At 42.2% G+C, this 13,048-nt stretch overlaps 1 protein-coding gene across 7 annotated transcripts in view; it reads left to right on the top strand.

Annotated features, from left to right (window-relative positions):
* The window catches only part of COL6A5 (collagen type VI alpha 5 chain), a 144,862-nt gene that overhangs the window by 39,216 nt on the left and 92,598 nt on the right, over window positions 1-13,048 (top strand). For all 7 annotated transcript variants that reach the window (XM_021071336.1, XM_021071337.1, XM_005669264.2 and 4 more), the window contains exons 3-5: window positions 1,199-1,789; window positions 4,950-5,582; window positions 11,196-11,756. In XM_021071336.1, coding sequence (XP_020926995.1) covers window positions 1,199-1,789; window positions 4,950-5,582; window positions 11,196-11,756 — 1,785 coding nt within the window. The remainder of the gene's footprint in view (window positions 1-1,198; window positions 1,790-4,949; window positions 5,583-11,195; window positions 11,757-13,048) is intronic.

Here is a 13,048-nt window from a genome sequence, read left to right as displayed (position 1 = left end):
TATAGGTCAGTTCGCAGCTTGGCCTTACTAAATGCAAGAAAAGGAGAAAAAGGAACCCCACAGAGGAAAATTATATATACATATGAAATAGAATATGAAAGCTAGGTTTTTTACTCTTCTGTAATTATTAAAAACATCATTTAAAGATGTATTTTTAACTGTCCTGTGCTACCCTGGGATTTCCTGATTAATTTTGGGCTCACTTGAAGGAAATGTCTTGCTTAGTTAGACATTTACCCTAATCCCTAATTGGGAGGTTGGAGGTGACGGACCACAACTGCTAATGTCAGTGCTGGTGTGGCCTTCCCTTGTCCTTCCCTTGTCCAGATGCCCTCTCTCAGGCTGGTACACACTCCTCCACCCCCAGCTGCCGTGAGTATTGACTATAACAGCCCACAGCCATAACCTGCTTTCTCAGATAACTGCTCTTAGATTTCCCAGAGCTACCTACCCAGGAGGTTATGCCCATAATTCTCCACCCCTTCCCTCCAATTCTTGGGGAAAGTCTGCAGTGAGTGACTGATAGACAAATACAAAAGCAGTCCTTCTTGCCCCAAAGAGGGACGCTCTGGTATAAGGGATGCTCCAGAGTTCCCTGAGATTCAGCCACACCTTGCTTTGCTTCAGAACCGCTTCTCTTCCTCTGCTTCTCCTCAGTCAAGCCCCTGTCTCAGATCTGCCTCTCTGCTCTCCAACCCAAGACAGCTGCTCACTGGATGCTGTTTTAAAAGTTGCTATAGCTCCACTTGAAGGCTTTATGGCATCATGTTGTTTATTATTACTTTTTCTGCATCTACCACATGTGGAAGTTCCTGGACCAGGGATCGAACCTGTGCCACAGTAGTGACAACACCAGATCCTTAACCTGCTGAGTCACCAGGCAACTCTAATGTTTTTATTATTTTAATACAATATCAGAGTTTGGGGCTCCACAAACAAAAAGGAAAAGGATATCAGTTGCCTCTGGTGTAGAGTTAAGAAAGAAAAATCTTTTACCAACTGTACAGAAGTCCTCTTGTTTGATATTTTCACACGCACAGTACAGTTCCTTCCTTTTGATCTCCAGAAGACACTTTCCTCGGGACTCCGAGTTACCTTTAACACTAGGGCATAGGCTCAAAGAGCATGGTGGTTAAAACTTAAAACACCAAGGCGAGCCATCACCTCATTTGGGTTTGTTGTCATTTTATTTTGATAGGGCCAGGCCCTGAGTATGCCGATGTGGTGTTTCTGGTGGACAGCTCCGACCACCTGGGAACTAAGTCCTTCCCATACATGAAGACATTCATCAATAAGATGATCAACAGCCTCCCGATAGAGACCGATAAGTATCATGTGGGCCTGGCTCAGTATAGTGATAAACTCCACACAGAATTCCAGCTCAACACCTTCAAGAGCAAAGGCCCCATGCTGAACCACCTCAAGAAGAACTTCGGGTTCCTGGGTGGCTCCCTGCGCATCGGAAACGCACTCCGGGAGGTACACAGGACCTACTTCTCCAATGGAAGGGACAGGAAACAGTTCCCCCCAATCCTGGTGGTCCTGGCTTCCGCCGACTCCGAGGATGCTGTGGAAGAGGCCGCTGAGGCCCTGCGCAAAGATGGAGTGAGGATTATCTCTGTGGGGATGCAGAGGGTGTCCGAGGAGACCCTGAAGGCCATGGCCACGGGCCAGTTCCACTACAACCTCCGAACAGTCAGAGACCTCAGCGCCTTCTCCCAAAACATGACGCAGGTCCTCAAGGAAGCAATTCAGTACAAGGAGGGTGAAGCTCACACTGATATACAAGGTAAGGAAGCCCTTGATTGAAAAGGTGCCCCATCCCCATGTGTTCAGATACAGAGAGTAATTTCTTATTATCCCTAAGTTGCCACTGACCAGAAAGCTCTGTATTGCATGCAGAAATGCAGAAGACCCCCTTCTCATCAACTTTCATTCTTGATTCCCTAGGCTAAAAGGAAGGATACTTAAAGCTCCCATGACTCACAACTTGTCATTTGAAAAATGCTTTATATACATCTTAGGGAAGTTCTATATGAAGACCACCTAACCAAAAGACCATTGAGTACAAATAGTTTATTTGGGAGGGAATCCTAGGAAGCATTAGTAAAGAAAGAGTAAAGTGAGACAGGAAGCCACATGTGTACAGCTAATGAGTAGGTGAGAAAAAAAAAAAAGATACACAGCTCAAAGGCTGTGCTCAGTATGATGCACTGATGGTGGTGGGGTCTGGATATTCTCTTAAGAGTAGGGTAGAATGATTCCCCAGCAAATTGGTTTTCCTGGATGCCTCTGTGCTCAGTTGATAATGATAGGCCATTCTGAGGAGCTGGTATCCAGTTCCAAGACTCAAGGAAGCCACTTGGTGTGGTACTAAGTGCCCTGACCACAGGTCAAAAGAACATAGACAATGCCACTAGCTTACTATGAACTTGAGGAAGTGTTATCTCTCTGAGCCTTGCATCAGCATCCTCATTCGTAAGCTAAGAGTCCTGGGATGATTTGAAACTTTTTTCCTGCTCTACCATTCACCAATTCCTTGACTATTGCTATGGGTTGATTTTGTAGTCAGACAAAGCTATGTCTTAATAATAAATAGACTTCCTGAAAAGTAAGAAGTTTATTTATTTCCCTTGTATCATTACAGGGCTAGTACTCAAGTTGACCAGTTGTCTTTCCTCTATTGCGGTGCTTAGGTTGGTTGTGGCTCTTCTGTTTTCAAATATATTTCAAGGTGCCATGGGAATTGTATACAGCCAGTAGAAGGGAAAAAAGATGAAGACTGCTCATGGGATGGTTTTATGGGCTGAACTTGAAAGAGACACACACCACTTCTGCTCACATTTCATTAGCCGGGTATTTGTCCCATGGCCACACCTAATTGCAAGTGAGGCTGGGAAATCAGGGCTAGCTTATGAGCAAGAAGAAGAAATGGGTTTCAGTGAGTATCTGTAAGGCTCTGTCACAGTTAGTGGTGCCCCTGAGGTACCAGGTTTCCCATTACCTCCACTCTTCCTGCCTTAAGGGAAATAGCTGTTCTCACAGCATATGTGATTCTTGTCCCAGAGAAAAAACCCTCCTGTGACCCTCCCCCTTGGGAAACTTCTAACCTTTTGGTAGCCTGAGCTCTCCAGGACAATAGGGCTTTACCACCTTCTTTGAAGACTGTGTACAGATCATGTTTCTCTCACTGTGCCTGATTTATTTCACAGCAGTATATAGTACAACACAGGTTTGTTTGGCAGAACCCTATCCTTGCCTTTAGAGGTTAAGAGTAAGAGCTTTGGAGTGTTAGTTCAAACCCTGGCTTGGCCACTAAGGGACTTGAGTAAGTTGCTTAACCTCTGAGCTTCTGTTTCCTTACCTACAAAGTGAGGATAATTGTGCCTACCTTATGATATAGGTGAGATGGCTTTTATGGTGTCTGGCACACAGTTTACTGTCATTAATTAAACAGCTATTTGCAAATAAATATGGAGCTGAACAGGCCATGCTGGGAATTAATTTTCACCACTGTGTGGGGTTCAGTGTACATTGGTAGATTTATGAGAATTACTTGTAATTCCACAAATATTTCTGAGCTCTGCAAGGCACTGGAGTGGTAGAGATAAGTGAGACTTGTTTTCTGGTTTCCAGAGTTCACAATCCCATGGATAGTTCTTGGCATGATTGAGCTTAACTCTTGGCTGCACTCCCCGCAGTTATGGTTCCTCCACCTGTGCCTGGAGTGGGCATTTGTGTGGATACAGTGTACTCTCCCCTGAATTCCATATTTAAACAACCAGTTGCTTACCTGGCATCTTCAAACCTAGCATGTCTGAAATGGAGCTCTTGAACCCCCTACAAGTTGTTATTCCTACTGTCTTTGCTTTGGAAAAAGATGCCACCACCATCCACTCAGTTGTTTGAGTCAAAACCCTAGGAGTTTTCACCACTTCTGTTTTTGTCTTCAACACGTGTATCTAATTTATAATCAAGTCCTCTCTTTTCTACCTTTAATTCATGTTGTTATTTTTACTCTTGTTGTAATCTACTCTATCCTTGTCCAAGAACTGTTATCTCTTTCCTGAACTAGGACAATTGTTTTTTAATGAATTTTTCATTATCTCCCCTCAGCAACTGGGGCGATATTTAAAAGGTTTAAATAAGATCAAGTGAGTCCTGTATGATTTTTACCCTGCCTCCCTCTGACCTCATCCACCATTGTTTCCCTCACTCCTGGCTCCAGCCACTCTGAGCTTCTTGCTTGTTTCTATTTCTTGCTATTGTTTCTGCCAGGATTCCTCTTCCTTTCAAACAAGTAGCTGAATCTTTCTCTTCATTAATATCTCAGCCTAAATGTGATCCTTTCAGAGAGGTCTTCCCTGATTTATTTCTCAGAGATGTTATTCCTCGCCCCATAGCTCCAGCATCGGGTAATTCAGTTGAGTCACCTGTTTTATTTCCTTGCTAGCATTTGTTATGGTCTGAAATAATATAATCTCTTCATCTGCCCTCCCCATAGAATATGAGCTCCTTGAGGTCAGAGCTATTTCCACTAATGCATACCTACATCCCAGCATTTAAAAGTGATGGTGGTGATTGTGGTGGTGGCTCGTACTGGTAGTAGTGGACTTGGAGGTGGTGGTTGTGGTTGACAAAGGTTGGTGGTGGTGGTCATGCTGTTGGGGGTGGTGGTCAGGAAGGGACCATAGTGATGGATGTGTGGTAGGAACGCTGGTAAGAAGTGTTCTTCAGACAGAAGGTAGCACATTGCAAAGCCTCTGAAGTCAATGACCAATGCAACTCTTACTCAGAATTTTTATCTTTTGTTCACACACAAAAAAAACTCACTGTACTTCTCATGACTGCCTCTACTTTCATTAATCCCTTTTGACAATCTTTAGAGTGCCTTTCTCCCCCCAGGCCAGGGGTTTGTTCTAACCTGCATACTTTTTCTCTCTCCAAAGGCCCCTTCCTCAGGGCCTGTGAGAAAGATTCGCTTGCTGATGTCATATTCCTGGTGGATGAGTCTGTCGGGACCAGTCAGAATTTAAGGAACCTGCAGAACTTTCTGAAAAATATCACCTCTTACATGGATGTGAAAGACAATTGCCTGCGGCTTGGACTTATGAGTTACAGTGACAGAGCCGAGACCCTTTCTGTTCTGAAATCAAGCACAAGCCAGGCTGAATTTCAGAAGCAAATCCAGAAGCTTTCCTTGCGGGCTGGGAAGTCCAATGTTGGGGCTGCTGTTGAGAAGATGAGGAGAGAAGGCTTCTCAGCATCAAGTGGCAGCAGAAGGGCGCTGGGAGTTCCTCAGATTGCAGTCTTGGTCACTAACAGGCCATCAGATGACGAAGTGCGTGAGGCCACCCTGAATCTCCGGCTGGACGATGTAACTGTGTTCGCCATGGGCATCCACGGGGCCAACAAGACCCAGTTAGAAGAAATAGCGTCTTACCCTCCAAGACAGACAATCTCCATGCTAGAATCCTATGCAGACTTGGGAAATTATACTAACAACTTCTTGAAAAAACTCCAGAATGAAATATGGTCCCAAATTTCGACTAAGGCTGAACAAAAGGAACTTGATAAAACTGGTATGTTTCCAAAAATACTTTTCTTATTATAAAAATAATATGAGTAGCTACCTAGGGCCTGGGCAGGAGCAGAGACTGACCGTAATCAGATAAGGGAATTTTAGCAGTTACAAAATGTTCTAAAACCAGATTTTGGTGATGGTTGTAAAACTTTATAAATTTCCAAAAAAATCATAGAATGATTGCAATGGATGAATTTTTTAAACATGCAGCTCATACCTCAGCAAAAGATTAAAAAATGTTAGTTATAAAATAGTCTAATGGTGTTGATGAACATAAAGAAAATAAAATCACCTATAATCCTAGCTTTCAGATAACAACATTCTTAACATTTATTTCTCTTATCTTTTACGCTCTTCTCTATCTTTCTACACTCACGTACACATAAACATGCACGGTCTTTAAAAACGACAGAATGTTGTGTGCATTGGGTTGTCAAACAGAACTTTTCTGTAATGATGGAAATGTTCTTTATCCTCACTGCCCAATAAGGTAGCCACTAGCTAATTATGACTTTCGAGCACTTGGAATGTGGCTAATGGAACTGAAAACTGAGTTTTAAATTTAATTGATTTTTATTTGATAGCCGCAATGCTGGTGACTTTTGTATTTGGACAATGCAGGAATACACTGCTTGTCAACTTGTATCATTTACAGTTACTTTTGAGTGTTACTAACAAAAGAAAAAAATAATACCAATTTAAACAGGATGAAACAATTTTTCTGTTTTACCAATAAGTCCTAAGGTAGGTATACAGAGCTAGGTGGTACACCGCAGTGTCAGGGACCCTGTCTCTTTTCTAAGTTATGTTTTTTGCTGTTTGTGGCCTCTTTTCCCAGGATCATGATCTAAGATAACTGCTCATGGCATTACATTCGCATCTGAAAACAAGAACAATAAAAGAGAAGGAAAAGGGCAGGCTCCCCCCTCCTTTGCTTCAGAGATATTGCCGGGAATTACCCATACCATCTTTGCTTACCTCCCACTGGCCAGAATTTAGTCACATGTCACACCTCATTGAAAAATTGAGAGATAGAAAATGTTGTCTTTTGGGGGGGCAGTCACGTACTTAGGTAAATACTGGGAACTGAAGAGAGAATGGATATTTGGACTACAATATGATATACCTAAACTTATTTTTCTTTTTTTTTTTGTGTGTGCGTCTTTTTTCTATTTCCTTGGGCTGCTCTCACGGCATATGGAGGTTCCCAGGCTAGGGGTCGAATCAGAGCTGTAGCCATCGGCCTACGCCAGAGCCACAGCAACGCAGGATCCGAGCCGCATCTGCAACCTACACCACAGCTCACGGCAACGCCAGATAGGTAACCCACTGAGCAAGGGCAGGGATCGAACCCTCAACCTCATGGTTCCTAGTCAGATTTGTTAATGGCTGCGCCACAATGGGAACTCCATAAACTTACTTTTTTATCAGCCTTATGTAATGGATTCTTGTCCATTTCCTTAAATATTCTTTTGCAATATTCTTTTTAGGTTGGAAATATTATCCTGTTCAATGGATAGAACATAATTTGTTTAACATGTCCTAAATTGGGGAGTTCCCATTGTGGTTCAGTGGGTTACAAACCCGACTAGTATCCATTAGGATATGTGGGTTTGATCCCTGGTCTCCTCAGTGGGTTAAGGATCTGGGTTGCTGGGACTGTGCAGCTGCAGCTCCATTTGGACCCCTAGCCTTGGAACTTCCTTATGCTGAAGGTGCAGCCCTAAAAAGCAAAACAAACAAAAACATATCCTAAATTGTTGGATATAGAGTTCATTGCCAATGCTTTGCCCTTAGAAAAGCCTTGCGTGGATCATCATTATACTTTTATCTACAACCATGATTGTTTTTTGACTTTTTATTCTTTTTCATTATTTTTTCTCCATTTTTTTTTCTTTTTTGGCTGCCCCACAGCATATGGGGATCCCAGGCCAGGAATCAGGCCTGAGCCACAACCCATGTCCCAGTGCTCCACAGAAGCCACCAATCCCATAGTGCCACAGCGGGAACTCCTCTTCCATGATTCTAATGAAGGATATCCTTCATTGAGGATATTTAAGATGCTTTGTGAATCTGCTATTTTTTTTAAATGAAGCTCTTTTCAAAGATGCCAGGAGACACAAGCAAAAATATGCTTGATGTGACTTTGAGTTTATTTAACTCTGAGATATCTGCTGTGTTCACACATTTCTTTGTAGATGAAATGCTTTCAAGCAATTGAAACTTGAATTTGGCAGTACTTACATGGAAAAGACTCCTCCAATGATATTAAAGGCTAATTTTAAATCCAGATTAATCAATTGAAGGTTTAAGGATGCGTTTTGGGCCAGCCCTGGATTTCCTCTGGCGCATATACATTACAAGCAAGAGAGAGAAACACTACTACCTTATGAGTGATACATGGAGGGGGAGGGGTCCCTCAGAGTAGCAGCAGGCTTGGTCTAATGCCAACTTTTAGGGCATGGGAGAGGATGTGTAGTATGGTCTCTCTCAGGGAGTTTGCCAATCATGTGACAAAAAACTATTATTGTCATTATAGAATTTCTAAATGGGAAGAGATGGGATCAAAACAAGGAGAAGGGCCTCTAAGGCAGATGACTATCTTCCATAAGCCCTCAGTAAATGGCTTCTTGTTAATTCAGTGGCTCTCAAATATTGGTACCTGGTTTCCTCAGAAGTAGATTCAAATAAGGATACATGTAAATTTGAATATTAAAAACATATCCAGGAAGAAAGTGGAGATTGGTAGGGAAGTGAGGGTATAAGACCAGGAAGGGCAGGGTGATAAGCAAAGCCCCACGGAGGGTCAATTCCACAGAACCATTCTAGAGAGTGTGGGTTAAACTTCAGCGTTGTCTCAGTCAACTGGAGAATGTGTATTCCAGCACACGGGAGGGAATGTACATTTTCAGACACCTCTGGCTCAAGTACCAAGCAAAATGGGTTTCCACAATCCCAGAGCAGCCTACGCACCAATGGGCACAGGTGCTAGTGTTGGAAAGAAAATGCCGGGAACTGGTTACACAAACATGGTAGAGAATTTGAGGGGGTTGAAGCAGAACACCAAAAGTGTCTGCTGTAAACTTATCAAGCTTTCCTGAGGAGCTCGTTAATGATTCAGTGCCTCAACCCAGTGACTCAGTCTCTGCATTTTAGAAAGATCCCAAATGAACTCATGCTACCAATGTTTGAGAACCACTACCCCAGTGAATTTGCTGTGGTCTAGAGTGGTGTGGCCAGCTTTGTTATTTCAGAATGGTCAAACACAGAACATCAGTCTATATTGATGGTCACTTCTGTATCCACCACGTCTGGCGCTAGTAGGTATTCAATTTATTAAAGAACTTCATTAAATCAAGGGAAGACTCATATTAACTATTCCAAGAGCCTGATATATAACAAAAGAATGATTGTCTTTGTAATGGGACTGTTAGTGCCCAGGTGCCTGGACATTCATGTCCTCTGAGAAATATAGTCTCTCCCTGTAGACATATCAACAAATGAGAAGCTAAAGTGTAATCAAAAGATATGGGAGGTTGTGGAACCAGAGCAAAGCAGTTAGTTTTATGACCAAAATGTCTAGTAGTATTTAGTTAGGTGGATGACTCTATTTTAAAATCAAATATATAAATATGTATCTCTGTCTCTCTGTATAACTGTGCAGGTGAGGCCTTGAGCCAGGGGACACATTTTTCTTCAACATTGTCCAACTGAACTTTTTAGGTAGAAATATTCTATAATTACACTCTACAATATGTAGCCACTAGCTAGGGACGAAATGCCTGAAATGTGACGATTGCAACAGAAGAGCTGGCTTTTAAATTTTATTTAATTTTAAGTTCACATTTTAATAGCAACTTGTGTGACTAGTGGCTGGTGTATTGGACCAGTGCAGTTCCAGCTGGGTTGGATGGGCATTGCCATGGTAACCCACTGGCACACACATTTTTCTCTCTTTCCTTCCTGGCCACCATTTTCCTTCTAAAGAATACACAATTCATCTTTATCAGGTATATAAATCAATTAATTCTGACTGCTGTCAAGTTTTGCTGATCTAGAATCACCCCTGTGTTATCTGCTTATCTTTGCCCTAATGTTTTATATTTAATATGCTTGATTTCATAGTTTAATTCTCAGTGTCAAACTTATTTCCAGTATTTCTGATTTCTTAAAGACCAGCTTCTCATAGCTTGATGCAGTGTCAATAGCTATAAATTGTTAAAAAGTTATCAATAAAGAAAATATTTCTGGAGCGACTAAATTGTCTCATATTTCAAAGATTTTTCACATACTCAACCAGGTAATTGTGCTTCTGCCTTAACTTTAAAGGCATGCTCTTTTTTTCTAACCAATTTCAAAAATGACTAGCTAGAGTTGTAAAATAGACTATCAGAAAAGTTAAAGCACTTTTTTGTGTGGGTGTGTCTTTTTATGGCCGCACCCACGGCATATGGAAGTTTCCAGGCTAGAGGTCAAATCTGAGCTGTAGCTGATGGCCTACACCACAGCTGCAGCAATGCCAGATCCTTAACCCACTGAGCGAGGCCAGGGTTCAAACCCATGCCCTCATGGATACTAGTCGGTTTTGTTAATCACTGAGCCATGACAGGAACTCCTGTCTCCTCCAGATTTTAAGAGAGAATCTGCTCAACAAAGGAAGGAACATTGAGAGCATTTTTATGTAACTTTTTTTTTTTTTTTTTTTTTGTCAAAAGCCTGTGATGTACCAGGCTTAGTGGGCAGAATCAGAACACTGGGCAAAGTCCTCCCCTTATGGAGCTGACATTCTATGACAGTAAACAAGATGTCCTCACAAACAAATGAATAAAGTAATTTCAGAAAGTAATGGACATCAGAAGAAAAATAAACAGGGTACTGGGACAGGCAGTGATTGATATGCTTTAGCCACAGGGGAAGAGAAGGACTTTTAAAGAACCAAATTTGAGTTGGTACGTCCATGAGATGAGAAAGAACTAGCCATGTGAAGATATGGAGGATGAGTATTCCAGGAAAGCAGAGGACAGGTGCAAAATCTTGTGGCACATTTAAAGTACAAGAACATAATGACGAAGGTGAAAATTGCTGGAAATATGGTCAGAGAGCAAAGCATGGGGTAAATCAAGCTGATTTCTCATTTTTAAATTCTAAATACAATGATAAATCACTTAAGTAGAAGAGTAGTATGATGGGGCTCTAGATTGTTCCAGCCGCTCTGGGCAGAAGAAGTTAGTGGGGAGTAAGAACAGGAGGTCATCTATCCCATCGCATTTCTCAGCAAATGATAAGGACAACCTGTCTGAAAGGCAGAATACCAGAAAAATGTTTTTAACTAAGAGCCTGAAGACTTGGCAATCCCGCCCTTACTCTTTAGTGACCTTAGAAGAACCATCAGACCTTGTTCAGTTTCATCTTTCTCCCAAGATGGTGGTAAATTTCAAAGGAAAATGTGTAGGAAGTGCTCAGTGCAGGCCCCTTGCAAACCAGAAGCATCCTCACTTTTTTTTAGAACCATCATAGACCCATGCTCCTCTCCAAACCCTCCTGCAAATGTTCTCTCTAGATTTCCTATAATTAACGGAGAATGCTCTTTCTGCTTTCTGTGTTCTTGCAGGCTGTGTGGATACAAAAGAGGTTGATATCTATTTCCTCATTGACGGCTCAGGTAGCATTAGGAGTGACCACTTTGAGCAAATCAAGAAATTTATGCTGGAGGTGATAGAAAATTTTGACATTGGCCCAGACAAAGTCCGAGTTGGAGCTGTGCAATATTCTGACACGAGAGAAAAGGAATTTGATATCACTGACTACACTACTGATGAGACATTAAGAAAGGCTATTTCTAACATCAGGCAACTTGGAGGCGGCACTTACACCGGGGAAGCCCTGGATTTCATATTACAAATAATAAAGAAGGGAAGGGAGCAGAGAATAAATAAGGTACCCTGTTACCTCATTGTGTTGACTGATGGGATGTCCATGGATGACGTTCTGGAACCAGCTGAGAAACTAAGGGCTGAAAACATTGCTGTTCATGCAATCGGCATTGGGGAGGCTAACAGAACACAACTGCAACAAATTGCTGGAAAAGAAGAAAGGGTCAGCTTTGGGCAGAACTTTGATTCTTTAAAAAACATAAAAAATGAAGTTTTGCACAGCATCTGCACTGAGAAAGGTAAGCAAAACAAAAAGGCTTTATTCTCTTGACTTTTTTTTTTTTTTGGTCTTTTTTGGACCGCGCCCACAGCATATGGAGGTTCCCAGGCTGGAGGTTGAATCGGAGCTGTAGCTGCCAGCCTACACCACAGCCACAGTGACACCAGATCCGAGCCACGTCTGTGACCTACACCACAGCTCACGGCAACGACAGATCCTTAACCCACTGAGCGAGGCCAGGGATCGAACACGCAACCCCATGGTTACTAGTTGGATTCATTAACCACTGAGCCACAGCGGGAACTCCTGGACTCTGTTAATTGTTTCAGGCAGACCAGCTGCCAGGCTGAGACAAGGAGTAACATGACCAGTTGTCCAGTTGGTATTTTGCTAACTTCCTTTTAGCCCCTCAGTTTAAACCAGTTGCCAAGACTGGGATATCCCTCTATTGACAGCCACCCTGGGGACATCTCGGAAGTCATAAGTGGGAAATTTTCTAAGAGTGTGTTGCTGCCTTGACAAAGCCCCCTGGTGTGGAGGGTAAGAGACTCTATATTGCGTGTGTGTGTGTGTGTGTGTGTGTGTGTGTGTGCGCGCACATGTACACATACTACTTGAGGCAGATGAGTACAGTGGAAGGAAAATGGGCTTAAAGGTTCAGCATAATAAACACCAACCATTATTTTTCTTTTCTTTTCTTTCTTTTCTTCTTTTTTTTTTTTGTCTTTTTTTGTCTTTTGTCTATATAGGGCCTGCAGCATATGGAGGTTCCCAGGCTAGGGGTCCAATCGGAACTATTGCTGCTAGCCTACGCCAGAGCCACAGCAACGCCAGATCCGAGCCACTTCTGCTACCTGCACCACAGCTCATGGCAACGCTGGATCCTTAATCCATTGAGTGAGGCCAGGCTCATGGTTCCTAGTTGGATTCATTTCTGCTGCACCACGAGGGGAACGCCTATTTTTCTATTATGAATGCATATCTGGTACAATGTAATCCTTGTTTATTTTTATTTATTACAGAAACACATACTTGAATTTTTGTTCTGACTAAAAATTAAGTAACAAAAGTTGGAAAAGTTTTAACTTTTGTAGAACCATTGTAGAATTTCTATAGCTGATATTTTTCTTAATAATAGCCACTTATTACTTGAAGATGGGGTGTGTTGATTGCTAGTATTAGCACTGAAAATATTGTCTGCTGAGAGGCACGTTCACTTACTGATTAAAGTAAAGGATGCTAAAGTCAAAGCATCAATATTCACACCCCAGATTTATAACTTATCGGCTGTGAATCTTGAATGGTTACTTA

Source organism: Sus scrofa, chromosome 13, assembly GCF_000003025.6.
Source record: "Sus scrofa isolate TJ Tabasco breed Duroc chromosome 13, Sscrofa11.1, whole genome shotgun sequence".
In the NCBI taxonomy this organism is placed as follows: Eukaryota; Metazoa; Chordata; class Mammalia; order Artiodactyla; family Suidae; genus Sus; species Sus scrofa.
This window is presented reverse-complemented; position numbering and strand designations above follow the sequence as displayed.